Source organism: Pelodiscus sinensis, chromosome 1, assembly GCF_052426305.1.
Source record: "Pelodiscus sinensis isolate ZL-2025 chromosome 1, ASM5242630v1, whole genome shotgun sequence".
Classification (NCBI taxonomy): domain Eukaryota; kingdom Metazoa; phylum Chordata; order Testudines; family Trionychidae; genus Pelodiscus; species Pelodiscus sinensis.
Genome location: NC_143052.1, coordinates 223696009 through 223710580, shown reverse-complemented (window position 1 = coordinate 223710580; position 14572 = coordinate 223696009). Strand labels below are relative to the sequence as shown.

The 14572-nt window shown below is 40.3% G+C and overlaps 1 protein-coding gene across 3 annotated transcripts in view; it reads right to left on the bottom strand.

Moving 5' to 3' along the window:
* Positions 1-1824: 1824 nt before the first annotated feature.
* Positions 1825-14572, bottom strand: part of PUDP (pseudouridine 5'-phosphatase) — a 120693-nt gene continuing 107945 nt past the window's right edge. For all 3 annotated transcript variants that reach the window (XM_075915411.2, XM_075915394.2, XM_006114119.4), the window contains exon 4: positions 1825-4590. In XM_075915411.2, the coding sequence (XP_075771526.2) occupies positions 4414-4590 (177 nt within the window). In that variant the 3' untranslated portion in view covers positions 1825-4413. The remainder of the gene's footprint in view (positions 4591-14572) is intronic.

Genomic DNA, 14572 nt, shown 5'->3' with positions numbered 1-14572 from the left:
CTTGTCCCCTGTTAAGGGAGGTACAGCCTCTATAGTGCCCATATTTAGAAAGGGTGTAAATGAGATGAGAAATTATAGGCCAGTCAGCCTGACTTGTCCATGTTATGAAGGAGGGGGTGGGACTTGTGAGGCAGCTGTCACAGTGACCGTCTGCCGCCGCCACCTTCTGGAGCACCATCCAATACTGTTCTGCCCCATGTTTTGCTTCTTCTGGTCTGGCAATGTTTGTGGTCTGGCAGGAGCACAGATGTTCCTGGATCACACAGTCCAGGTATTGAAAGGTCTGGTCCGGGGCTTATGTGTGGGGAGGAGGTTGGCGGTGCAGTGGTGAGATCTGGCCCTAGCATCTGGGCAGTGGCAGGGGGGCTGAATGCGGAGTTCTGACCGGGTGGAAGCCAGGAAGCTTCGGCACCAGCCATGCACCTCTGGACCCAGCAGCAGCAGGTCTAGTGGGTGCTGGAGCGCTCCGGACCAGGCAATAGCAGGTGGCTGGAACCCTATGGGGGACAGTGGTTTAGCACAGTTCAGGAGGCCCCTCGGTCCGGCAAATCCCCTTGTCTGGGACTGGTCAGGTCCCGAGGGTGCCGGATCAGGGAGGTCCAACCTGTATTAGCCTTTTTCCAGTCTTCCAGGTCCTGTCATGTCATCCTCAAGTTTGTAAATGTTATTGACGGTGGCTATAAGATTTCTTCAGCTAATTCCTTCAGCACCCTCAGGTAAATAGCATTTGGCTCCACCGAACTGAATTCATTCAAGTTGTTTAGAAGATCTCTGACATCTTGTAAGGTTATCTTGATCTAAATCCCTTCCCCTTCATTGCCTAAGGTAGCTTTGCTAGACAGCTGGTCACATGTTATTTTCTGTGAGAAGATGCAAACAAAGCAGAGCAGCTCGACTATCTTATCTTCCATTTCTTGCTTTCTTTTACCACTGAACAGTAAGCCCACATTGTCTGAACTTCGATCAAACACTGTTTAGCCTTTGGTTCCAAGCAAAGTGCTTGATTAAGTTGCACCTTGTCTCTACTTACCTAGCCAACAATAGACTTGAATATATTTTTATTCTAGTGGTTTACTGACACAAAAGAGGTCCGAGAGACCTGCACATGTAATTAATACCTCTACATTTCTGCTGAGGAAGGCAGCCCATTGGTTTTTTTTTTCCTTTATTTAACTGCAATTTTTGACCCTGTATTAAGCCATCCTCTGGGAAATCTTCAGTACCTATGGAAAATCTGTGGTTCTGTGCTTCTCTATTTAAAACACATTCTCTTATCTTTGATGGAGTTATTTTTTTGAATAAAGAGAGTCCCTTATTTTAATTCTTAAGCTTCTCCTCATATATTTTTTTCTTCTTTCCTGCTCTCATTTTTACACTCCTAGAACTGCTTTTAACACGTTGAAGAACTCGCTCCCTGTTCAGGCTCCCCATCTGTCTTGACTGAGGAACTTGTTTCAAGATTGATCTTGATAAGTTCAGAAGAAATTAACAGAATGGGAAAAACATGAAGCGATCCATCTCCTATTGTCCAGTCTGCGCTTCTGGCAGTTTGACACAGAGGGGTACCCAGAGCATGGGGTTATGACCTTGACCATCTTGGTTAAAAGCATGGAGTGGCATGCCTGATTGATTCTCCATTATCCCATGGTGGTACTTTCAATGAACTTGTGTTTTGCCATAAATATCAAATGTTTAACTAATAATATATGTCTTAAGAAAGTTTTTGTAATGCTTTAGTGAGAGACCCTTTGAGACAACACTGAATGTGACATGTGCCTTTTTCTTTAAACTCCAAGTTAAATTAAATGTATACAACACTTTGGAAAAGTTACCAATTATAATTTATTAGAGCTTGTTCTATGTAATAAGTCCCCAGTTGGAATTCAGCAATTATGAACTAAACAGATCCCAAAAGCCACCTGTTTTACACTTGAAAGCTCAGAATTATTACTGTATGGTAACACTTTCTAATATGTAACATTAGCCATGAAGGAACTGTGCAATAAAATTTCGGTCATCTTGAATGGCAACAGAAGAGATAGGATTTGCATTATTTTCATTGGATTGTAGATACAACATAAATACTCACTATAACGTCAACAATTATACGCAAAATAATTTTACAAATAGCAATAATCATTCCCCGTACTTTCAGATCCTTAGATGAAAGGCAATGCAGATGAAATACTATTACTATATTGTTTTTGACAATATTTTTATGATACCAATTAATAATCTACTGATAGTTTGAAATAAGATACCATTAACTTTAAGGTATTTAAATAGTATACTCACATATGAAGAGTGCTTTAAATGGTAAAACAAAATTAAATTTTTTTAATAGAAAACAACAATTAAAAATTCATGTAATACCTTTAAGAATTTGAGTCAGCCTTTCAACTTTCATTCGTGGCTTCTTATTAAAAAAGACAAGCTAAATGTGAGCAGCAGAAATGCTAGAGAAATATTTCACCTCAGAGTTCTTGAGTTACAATCTGTTATTTTTAATAGTCCACTTATTTAAAAAATGAACAAACAGCATTCTGATAATTCAACCATTTAATTTTTTCACATGCATAATAGAAGGAAATAGAATTTCAGATATTATTAACTGAAATAAAATACTGAAGAACCTGTTTCTTATCTTCAGCATTTTTATGATCACTATCTTCATAAAAAAAGTTTTACTGTGATTATGGGAGTAATTAAAGGCTTCCCACTGTTATTTTTTTTTCAAATTGAGAATGCAATCATTATCTCTATACAAGAGTCAAGATCTTGTAATTTAATGTTGTCCTATCTGGGGACTGGGGCAAAGGAGTACATGGAAGTCAAGACATAGAGGAGAACAAAAGTGGTAGGGAACTACTCTGGATAGCTGTCACCATACAAATTATCAGGGCTTGACAAACGGTGGCGAAAGCCGCTCGCCAGCCCCGCACTACGCATGCACGCGTCGCCAGTAAACGCGTTTTTCAAGCCCTGCAAATTATTATTTGTTTGTTTATGGGAGCGCACACAATGCTTTCCAAAACAAAAACAAAAACAAAGACACAATTATTTCCTGAAGAGCTCAAAAGCAAAAGACAGACAGCAATAGACTGGAGTTAGCAAGTATTAATATAATATACAGGGTGGCAAAGATGAATGTTGGCAAAATAAAGATAAGCTACAAAACAAACAAAATATTACTTTTGGTATTGAATCAGCACAATTATCTGTAGTAAAAATAATATTAGAAGCCTTCAGAAAGACTTAACTGTGGAGAAGGTAGGGAGCCTTGTGAATGAGCTCATGAAGACTAAAGAACGGACTAAATACTGAGGCTACAGTTACACTATGAGTTTTTCCTCAAGAGGCAATGCAATTTAAGCGTGGATTAGTATTTTCCCGCACTTCATTTGCATACTCTCTTTTGTTCCGCTTTTGTGCTAGGGTGTTTTGTGCAAAAACGGGCAGTGTGGTCGTAGCTGTTTTGTGCAAAAACCCCTTGTTCCACAAGATCGTTATGCCAGTCTGGGACAAGCATAAGGCTCTTGTGCAAAAGGAGGGTTTTGCACAAAAACTCCCCTCCACACTGCTTCTTTTTGAGCAAAAACTTTTTGTGCAAAAAGAAAAGGCAGAAAATATTCTAATGAGATCACGATTTATGCTAATGAGTCCCTCATTAGCATATTTTCTGCCAGAAGAACTGGAAGTGAAGGCATAGCCATAGTGTAGACCAAGTGAGAAAGGTTTATGTGAGAAGTATTGTTGGGAGCAAAATGGACGGAAAAGAGATGATACAAAATGAGATGAGGGAATAGGTAAGGAGTAGTAGAGTTACAGAGGCTTACACAGCAATCAGTTTAGCTGCAAGAGTCTATGGCTGACAGTGGTGGCCTCTGCACTCTTTTCACAAAAAGAAAGAGAACAAAAAAGAGAACATGAAAGTAAAATGCACAAAACCAAAAACCCAACAGAAGACAAAGAACAGAAAAGACAAATGTATACGTTAGGGATAGGTGGTAGCAACAATGCTAAACAGTGGTGTAAGAGGACAACAGCCTATGCCTAACAAGGAAAATGCTGAGTGCTGTTTTCTAAGAAGTATGTTATTCAAGCAAACTAGAGCAAAATATCTCCATGTTTGAAGAAGACTGTCTTTGCACTTTTGGAAATGCACCGAGTGTACAGAACATTATGGAGATGACAAGACTAACAGAAGTGAAGGATAGGAAAAAAGGAATATTCCTTCCACTTAGCACTGAAGAAGACAAACCAAGAATATCCAGAGAAATTTAACAGTAATTCACAAAAGACTTCATTATCTTGTTTTGGTAAGAAAAATGAAAAATAGTTAATATTTTACTCTAAATTTTCATTCCCTGCTCCCCAATCTTCAACTAAGAACATGCTGAAAAATATTAGTCTTTAGTCATACGGCGGTAAACCAAACAGTTCAGGTTTAAAATCCTCCATAGATTTCAGTACTAGATTGGCATCCTTTGTAAGATCTTGATTCAAATTTTCATCTGGTATCATAACCACTTGCATCCCAGCTGCCAATGCTGCTTGCACCCCAAGTGGAGAATCTTCAAACACAAGACACTGAAAAATAAGAATATAAAGACATAAAGGTAAAAAATGTAATTACATGTAGTATCACAAGAAAGAATGGCACATTATATACAGGATCATATGCAAAGTTATGTTCTTGAGTTGAGTAAATGAAATATCTATATGTTTGATTGTGCACTACAGAATTCAGTGAAAGTATTGTTATTGATATTAAAGTATTGTTATTGATCCTATAGTGGATAAAAACAGTTGGTCATACTGTACATGGTTTTCAGTGCAGTTTAAGGATGTTAAATTTAGTTTAATCAACTAATTAACCAGTCAAAAGATTTTCCATCAACTAGTTGATTAGTCAATAAGCAGGGGAGCTGCACCGGGGTTAGCTCCCTGCCCCGGGAACTAACCCTGCTTCACCTCTGCCTTTTAAATGTATTAAGAGCTGGCAGACTCTTAATACATTTAAAAGGATGAGGTGTAGTGGGAGGTGGGGGGGGGGGGGGAATGAGCGTGAGCCGGGACAGCTGATTCCCAACTCACACTGGGTCCCCCTGCTGCACTTCTGATTTTTAAATGTATTAAGAGCTGGGGGAAAGGAAACCAGCTTTTAAGCTGGCTCCCCCCAGGACTGGCTCCTGCTCCTCGCCCTTGCTGCCTCTGATGGAGGCAGCAAGGTGGGGAAGCGATTAGTTGATGGAGTAGTCGACTAGTTGCTTACATCCTTAGTGCAGTTGAGCAATGTATTCTTGTGAATAGCTAGAAAATAACATTTTCTAACCCACAAAAGATCTGGCCCCAACTGATATGCATATTTTCAATACAGTAGAACCTTAGAGTTAGGAATATCAGAATTATGAACTGACCAGACAGTCAACCACACATTTTATTTGGAACCTGAAATACACAACTAGGCAACTGAACTTTTAAAAAAGAAAATACAATACAATATTGTGTTACATGTAAACAATTAAAAATAAAGGGAACATTAAAAAAACTGACAAGGTAAAGAAACTGTTGGTGTACTAGTTTAAATTAAGAAGATTAACAGAAGCATTTTTCATTTTCTTTTCATAATTAAATTTCAAAGCAGTATTAAGTCTATATTCAGTTGTAAATTTTTGAAACAACCATAACATTTTGTTCAGTTATGAACAACCTCCATTCCCAAGGTGTTTGTAACTCTGAGGTTCTACTATAGATACATTTGATTTTGTTTGCGAACACAAACACCACAAAATGCTGGGCCAGATTCTCAGCTGAACAGAGAGGAACTGTGATAAGAACATATGATCCACTGCCAGTAAGCATTATAAAGAAGTCCAATAAATTATGTTTTTCTTGGAATGAAAGGATTGGTGCTTCTTGCAAAACATGTAAGCACAAGTGGATTCTGATTTCATTCAGCATGCTTAGATGAAGATTAGTAAGAAGAAAACTGTCAGCATGGCTTATTTGGATAGCTGGACGCTCTCCTAGGTTCAAGAACTGTTGCAGTTTTTGACCCATATTAGTTTTTATAATGAACTGTAAAAAAGTGCACGAACCACTTCATATCTTTTCAGATGTTTTGTACTTAAAACAATTTTTTTTCATGCTATAGGAGCTTGCAGTTTTTGGATAACTGGACTCAATTTACAATATAACGCAATTTGCTAGCATAAAAGGAATACATGTCTCTTCTGCTTAATGGCTCTCTCAATTACAGACATAATGAAATGAAAAACATTAACTGGGGCCTGATGCCTAATACCACACCACATGAAATAATTTCTATGAATGAATGTCCATAGCTGTAGTTTCAAAAGAATTATTCTAATGTTAGTTTGTGCTATATTTAAACCTGAAATCCATAACCTGGCCCCACTGAAGTCAATGGTAAAACTTCCGCTGATTTCAACAAAGCCAGAGTTTTATCATACACTTGTAGCATGAATAACCAGTATTAGAAAACAAGAGAGGTAAGAATATCTGAAAGCTTTAAAAAACGTAAGCAGCAGATTCAAATATATGTGCAAATCCAGTGTACCTAGAAATATTATTTGCATGTATCTGTTTATTGCTCAGTAGAAATTTCTAAAATTGATATTATACTCTATTTTAATGTAGAAGGGCTGAGAGAAGAAAAGAGGTTACTCAACTTGTGACAGCAGATGCAAGATGGTTGAGAACCTGACTGATGGTTGGACACGCATGAAACAAGTAAGGGTATGAAGCTTGTCTCAGCCAGGATGGCACTATAAAGATAACAGTGTATCTGTCCTGTCCCTTCTTGTTCATCAAAGTTGAAGGCAAATCATAGAATAAACTTTTCTTCCAAGATAAAGGTCATGATACCATCCACATGCTTTGTTATAAAGTTGTTGTTTACAGACCATTTTTGTTTTTTCTGTAACAGACTAACTTGGCTACGCCTTGAAGCTTCTCAAAGTATGGAAGCCCAGGCTCCATTTTGAGCAGAAGACTATTCCTGATGCAGGAGAAGACGAAGAGGTCCTCTGGTGGGCCCCATTTTAGGGCTAACCTGTGGAGAACTTGAGTGTCATTCATATTGAGAAGAATCTGCTGAGAACACTGGCTGTGGTATTCAGAATACCCCTGAAATTTTGATCTGATGAGATATATACTAATTCAATGCTTTCCTGGCTTCGGTGCACAGGGAGGGGGATCTTGCTCCTCCCTGCTTGCTGATGTAGAATATACAAGATGGGTTGCCCACCATTACACTAATTGATTTGCCCTTGATAAGGGCAAGGAAATGAAGGCCAGCATTACTGACAGCCCTGAACTCTAACAGGTTGATGCAAAGGCTAGTCTCGAGTTGTCTGTCTACACTGAGTCAGTGTAATGAGGTGTGCTTCCCGTCCCATCAGTTATTCTTTACTTGTTAAAGTTATTGATGGGGCTGGGTGACAGAAGGGAACTCCTGCACAAACGTTGAGTTGATCCTTCTACCAGTCTAAGGAGCGTCTCTCTTGTAGAGGACCCACCAGCTGTCTAAGATTTGTCTGAATAGAGAACAGATCATTCTGAGCCAACCTTGGTATCAGGGAAGATGTAGCCTTGCACGATAGCTCACAAAGATGCAAGCTGCAGTGTGTCCCAGGATTGAAGAGAGATTTTTGTTGTGATTTGAGGACTTCCCTGCATTGCCCATACCAGACTTGGCAAGATGATGAATCTGCCTATGGGAAAATAGGCTGTGGCCGTCCAAGAGTGCAAATATGACCCCATGAATTGTATTCTCTGTACAGGAATTAATGTGGGCTTTTTTGTATTCAGCTGCAGACCTAGAACTGAGCAAGGGTCATCTGGGTGGAAGAGCCTTCTTCATAGAAGACACCCTTCAGTAAACAGATGATGAGGTATGGGATAATTAGGATAGCTTCTTGTTGAAGGTCAGCAGCCACTACTCCCAGGACATTTGTGAACAAATGTGGGGAAAGGAAAAACTGAAGGAGAAAGCAATCTGTGTCAGAAATGGTCATGGCCTATAATAAAGCATAAATATTTTCTGTCTGATGAGTATATTATTATATGCAAATAAGCATTTTGTAAATTGACGGCCAAAACCTAATCCACTTTCTCTAGTGAAGGCATTATAACTACCAGAGTTCCCACCCTGAACTTCTGAGAGTTCAGAAACATGTTTAAAAGTCTTAGATCTAAGATCAGTTTCTACTCTCTGTGCCTCTTTGGCACAAGGAAATACTTTGAGTAAAATCCTTTGCCTTGTGAGGAGGAGAAGCAAATTCTATTGTTCCTAATTGAAGGAGAGCAATAGAGCGGGGTCTCTAAAGATGGATGTAGGGCAACTGGAAGGGAGGGAATGAGGTAACATGTAGCTCAATGTTATGGCTTCTATGATTAAATTTGTCTACAGTGATTCACTTCCAAGCATGTTGGATGTGGGTTAGTAAGTCTCCAAATGGGAGGAAAGTGGGCTAATGAGCATAGCTGTAGCTACAGAAGTCCAGGTAGCCTTGAATCTTCAATCAATCTATCAAGATTTGAAGATGGCTTGTTAACAGTGAAGGGTGGTCAGGCAGCCCTCTTTCTCTGAAACCTATCTTTCTCATGTGTTAGGTTGATCTATTGAAGCCAGAAAACTGAGCAGAACGTTATCTCAGTGGCTCATTAAACCATTTTAATTTTTGCAGGTTCAAGAACTCCTGTGTGGTTTCTGAGAACAGTTTACAAGTGTTGAAAGGGATGCCCACACGATGTCCTGTATTTCTTTCAGAAACTCTGAGAGATGAAGCAATGATGCCTCATGCTTAATCACTGCCATAGAGATGAATTTGGCTGCTGTAGACACAGCATTGAAGGAAATTTGAAAAGCAGTTCTGGCTACCAATTACCCATCTGAGATGAGAGAATGGAATTGATCTCTATGTTCCTGTGGCAGATAGTCAATAAAAGCCATGAAGCTGCTATTGTAAAATATATTGGCCATGACCTCCTGATAGTTTATAATCCTGAATTTCAGGGTGCTGACATATGAGCCTTTCCCCTAAAGAGATCTAACCTTTTCTGGTCCTTGTCATATAGGGTAGACGTAGCAAAGTGCTGCCTGCCCCTATCGTTTACTACATTTACCACTAGGCAGTTAGATGACGGATGGGACACTCCTGGGGAACGTAATACTTATTTGCCTGTTTACAAGTACGTGGAATATTGTCAGTTGTCATTTTAGCCAGAGCTAGAAGCAGCTCATTAACAGAGTGTTGCTGACTATAAGATATATAGCAGTTTGTGTTCTGAATAACTGCTTTGCCCAGAGACAAGGAAGAAACAGGTGTTTGAAGGGTACCCTCCTTATCCACCTTTGCTTCCTGCTCCTCAAATAGCTGGTTGGGGGTGTAGAAGCTATTTTATGTTTAGCTAGAAGCCATCATGTATATCAGAAACCATTTCAGCTTTTCTCTCAAGCACGTAGACCAGAGTGAACTTTCTGTCACCCCGTGAGAAGAGGCCTACAGGATGGGCTATTGGTATGTGTTAATTGGGCTGGTTGGGACAGAAGATGTACTCCCTCGTACCTGTCCGCCATCTTGTTGATAAGGCTTTGTTTTTTCCAAATTTAATTGAGAATTTCTGTAATTGGATGCCCTGACATCAGACTGTTTGGCTAAGGGTATAAAAATACTAGGATTGATTGTATTAGCCGTTTTACTGGGCCTGACTTTGCTGGGACCACGTTTGGCTCATGCTGTGCTTTATTAATTAATAAAGCTGTTTGTTAGCTGCCTAAACACAGAGGAGCGTGTTTTTGCTTCGACAGGGGGAAAGGGCTACAACTCTAGCTTCCCTATGTGACAGTACTAGGAGTCTGCCAAATTGTGGTTGATAGGTCCCAGTATGACAACTGAGGGCAGGAGAGGGCAGAGTCCATTAGGAAAGCGGAGGGCAGCATGCAGGGTTGATTCCACTATGTTTGATAATGTGTCTAATCTTCTATAAGATCTTCAGAGAATGGGTTCCTTAAGGGATATGTTGGAGAACCTTAATCAGAGATGGAAACTTCCTGTCTCTTTCATCTTCCTCCATCTCATCTGCAGGAGAAGCACCTGCAGAAAACAGTGGCGAATCCTGCCATACCAGTGGATAATAGTCCAGAGAGCAGGGTCTTGGTACTGAGAAATGCTTAGGACCCAGGGTGAGCTAGGACTCTGATGCACCTGTTATTATGAGGTCTTCAGTATATCTGCAATCCCGTTGTATTCAATTGGGGATTACTAGTATCAGAGTAGCGAAGGATTTATGAAGCTGCCTGCTGATATATGTATGTACCAAAGTTGATGATGATGGTGTTTGGCATCACTGCGTTTTGGGTGCTGCATGTATGGGTACAAACAGCTGGGCTGAACACGGAGGTACTGAGGGCCGGGCTGAACCAGAGATGGTGCCAGTCCCATATGTATATGCTTGCCCTCCTTACTGGTAAAGCTTGCTGAGGATCTATCAGTCGTGTCTCTCCTTTCTGCTATGGGCCTTCATAGCCCCACCAATAGCAGAGAGAGTTCTCCAACTCAGTGGTACTGAGATAAGAGGTCATGGCTTATGAGACAACAGATCTGGCTAGGGATCTACCCTTTTTTTGAAGCTCCTTAAGATGAGAGTGAATGCTCTTCTTTTTGAAGAATTCTCTGAAGCCGGCAAAGTCTTCCTTTTCTTAGGGGAAGCAATTGCCAAGGAGCAGGCTGTCAGGAGACAGGTAAACAGGGGTTCTCCTGATTGGACTCAGAAGTTGTCCAATGGGAGCATTCCATCATCAGTGGCTCCCTCTCCAGCTCCTTGCAGCCCACTGGAAGTGACTGGCACGTGCCTGCAATTCCTAACAGGAGAGAAGGCCATGGAGTTGTTTCATGTGCTGTCCCCCTCAAGCTCTGGCTCTGCAGCTCCCATTGACCAGGAACTGCAGCCAATGGGAACAATGGGTGTGGAACTTATAGTGAGGGCAACACATGGAAGAATCTCCTGGTTTTCCCCCTCTCTAAGAATTACCGGGACATGGGCCAGATGCTTCCTGGGAGCCCCACCCAACATCCCAAACCCCTGCCCTATCCCAGAGCCCCCTCCCACATCCAAACTGCTCCAGCAATCATTGGTGAGCTACCTGATCTACTCTAGCAGCCCTGGAGCCAGCCACACTGGCTGCTGCAGAAGTTACGGAGGTCATGGAATATCATGGAATCCGTGACTTCCTTTATAGACATGTAGCCTTATAAAACTATCTGAATATTAGAAAAATATAAGAAAGCCAAAGCATGCTCAGGATGGACATGCCAGGGCTCCATCTCTGGCTGAGGCAGTTGAGAACTGAGGTAATTTTGCCTGCAAAGTTCCATAGAGCCTCAGTATCCAGCATAAGGAGAAACAGGATGCATGCCGAGCCAAACAGACTACTAACTGCCAACCAATAATCTCCAATGAAGGACTTGGCACTTAAATTACCAGATGATTTTCAGAAATGTTGAGCAACTGCAGCTACAATACTATACAGGGAAATCAGTGGGTTCTGAGCATTAGAGTTCATAGATGATAGTTTGGTTCACTAGAAGTTATGAAAAATAAAAAGGGTTTCTTTCAAGTTCGATGAAACATTTTGTTCAACCTGACAAGTTTTGTTTCCAGCTCTTTTACAATGACTAGATTTATAAAGGAAGAGATGGTGGTCCCAAAAAATCATTGGCTGGGGGCGAGAGGGGGAAGGAAGATGAGAGTGCTATGGTTTGGGTATCCACGTTGGATGTGGGAGATCCAAGTCCAATGAATATTTAATTATTTACATAAACCAGAAAGGACTTCAACAACAGAGATTAAGCAGGGACACCATCCCTGTGCCTCATGAGAGTAGCAAATTGCCTGGCCTTAGGATTCTGACCTGGGAACAAGATGACCGGTTTTCCAATCTCTGCTCCAGAGCAGGGAATCAGACCTAAGTTTACCACGTCCCAGGGGAATGCCAAACCAACAGGCCAAAGAGGTAAGCGGATACTCCTCCCCATTTTGTGAATGGTACCCAAGTCCCCTGTAAATCAAATTTAGCTTAAAAAAATGTAGACAAAACTTTGTGATGAATTTGCGTAACATTAATGAATAGATTCAGATTAACCGAGCTTCAGTTTTCAATGCATAAACTATTCACTCAAGCTTATCTTATTTTCTATCTCCTTTTTAAATGACTCCTAACATTATTTCCCTTTATGACTGCTGTTGCACACTGAGTGGATGTTTTCAGAGAACTATCCACGACTATCCAAGATCATCGAATAGTAATGGCTAATTTAGTCCCCATCATTTTTACATATCCTTGGGATTATGCTTTTCAACAGGCATTACTTTGCAATTATGAACATGGAAATTAATTTACCATTTTGTTGCCCAATCACCTAATTTTGTGAGATCCTTTTGGAATCTGCTTTGGACTTAACTATCATGAATAATTTGCATGATCTGCAAATGTTGCCACTGTTTACCCCTTTACCCAGATCATTTATGATTATGTTGAATAAGATTGGTCCTAGTAGAGGCCTCTGCGGGACACCACATGTTATCTCTCTTCACTCTGAAAACTGGTCAGGTGGTCAGTAATATATCCCTACTGCTAGATTCATATTATTGGATCACTGAGGCTGTGTCCAGACTCAGGGGTTTTTTCGAAAAAAGTAGCCTTTTTTCGAAAAAACTTCACCTGCGTCTAGACTGCAGCCGCGTTCTTTCGAAATTAAATTGAAAGAATGCGGCTTTTCTTTTGACGGTGGTAAACCTAATTCCACGAGGAAGAACGCCTTCTTTCGAAAGTGCTCTTTCGAAAGAAGGCGTTCTTGAAAGCAAACAGGCTTTTTAGAAAGAGAGCATCCAGACTCACTGGGTGCTTTCTTTCGAAAAAGCGGCTTGCTTTTTCGAAAGTTCCGCGTGCAGTCTAGACGCTCTCTTTCGAAAGTATCTTTCGAAAGAGCCTCTTTCGAAAGAGGCTTGCAGTCTAGACATAGCCTGAATTACTATCCATAAGGACTATGCAGAACAGTTCCGTTCATTTACAATTTTTACTTCATCTGATTCTATGCTTTCTTTCACATATATTATCACTTCCCCACCAGCATGACCTATTCTGTCCTCCTGATATATTTTGTACCGTGGTATTTCTGTCACATTGATTATCCTCATTCCATCAAGTTTCTGTGATGCCTATTATATCAATATCCTTGTTCAACAGGAGGCACTTTAGTTCACCCATCTTATTACTTAAACTTCTACCATATAAGCATTTTAAAAACTTTAGCTGTCTGCCATTACCTGATGTGACTGAATAGGACTCTTTTTTATTTGACTGTTTCTCAGCAGATCTTACCCATATTTTATCACCTTCCATCCTCTCCTCTTTACTAGGACATAGAGATTCTCTATTACTAGACCCCCCCCTTCAGGATGTCTCTGTCCAATCCATGTGCTCCTTGGCACTTGTCAACTTTCTTCCAGCTTAGTTTAAAAATTGCCCTACGTCACGTCAGCAATCCAGTTCCATTTTGGTTTAGGTGGAGCCCATCCTTCCTGTTAGCCTTCCCAACCTAGGCTAACTGTTTCCCTATTTCCTAATAAATCTAAATTCCTCCTCCCTACACCGTTGTCTCATACTCAAGTTATTCAATAGTTCAGTTCGATTACTAGTTTATTCAAAGTTAAGAAATCAACTGGGAAATGATAAAACAGAAAAGCTTGCTTTTCTCTTTCAATCTATGAATGAAACAAAAACTGAAAGGAGATCTATTTATTCTAAAGTTCTTGAAGGACATGATGACTAGAAACAATCAAATCACTAGCTATAGAGAACATTTCTTTTGTTTAATAAATCAGTTATCTTTATATACAAAATATGTTTTGATAAACTTTCCTTATTTAGTCTATTTATAATCGTTTAAGATTTTGATTAATCACCCAGGCTATGTCTACACTGGCGGGTTGTTGCGCCAGAAATATGCAAATGAGGCTAAGCGTGGAATATCACCAAGCCTCATTTGCATATCTAATGAGCCGCCATTTTTGCAGAAGAGGCTCTTGTGCAAGGAGGAGCATCTACACTGCCCCTTCTTGTGCAAGAAAACCCCTCTTGTGCAATGCCGTTACGCTGATTATTTTCAGGAATAACGGCATTGCGCAAGAGGGTTTTTCTTGCGCAAGAAGGGACAGTGTAGACACTCCTTATGGCACAAGAGCTTCTTCTGCAAAAATGGCGGCTCATTAGGTACGCAAATGAGGCTCGGCAATATTCCACGCTTAGCCTCATTTGCATATTTCTGGCGCATGATCGCACCAGTGTAGTCAAAGCCCCAGTGTTTGACATAAAACACAAATGAAAAATAATCAACTAGTAAGGAGGAAATGCATTACTCACTATTTTTCAAAAAATAATAAACATATATATGAATCTGAATAAAAGTAAACTCAGCTATATAATTGCTTAAATAAATGTGCACAGGCATAGTGTATCCTTCTGGTTATGAAAAGGAAGTGC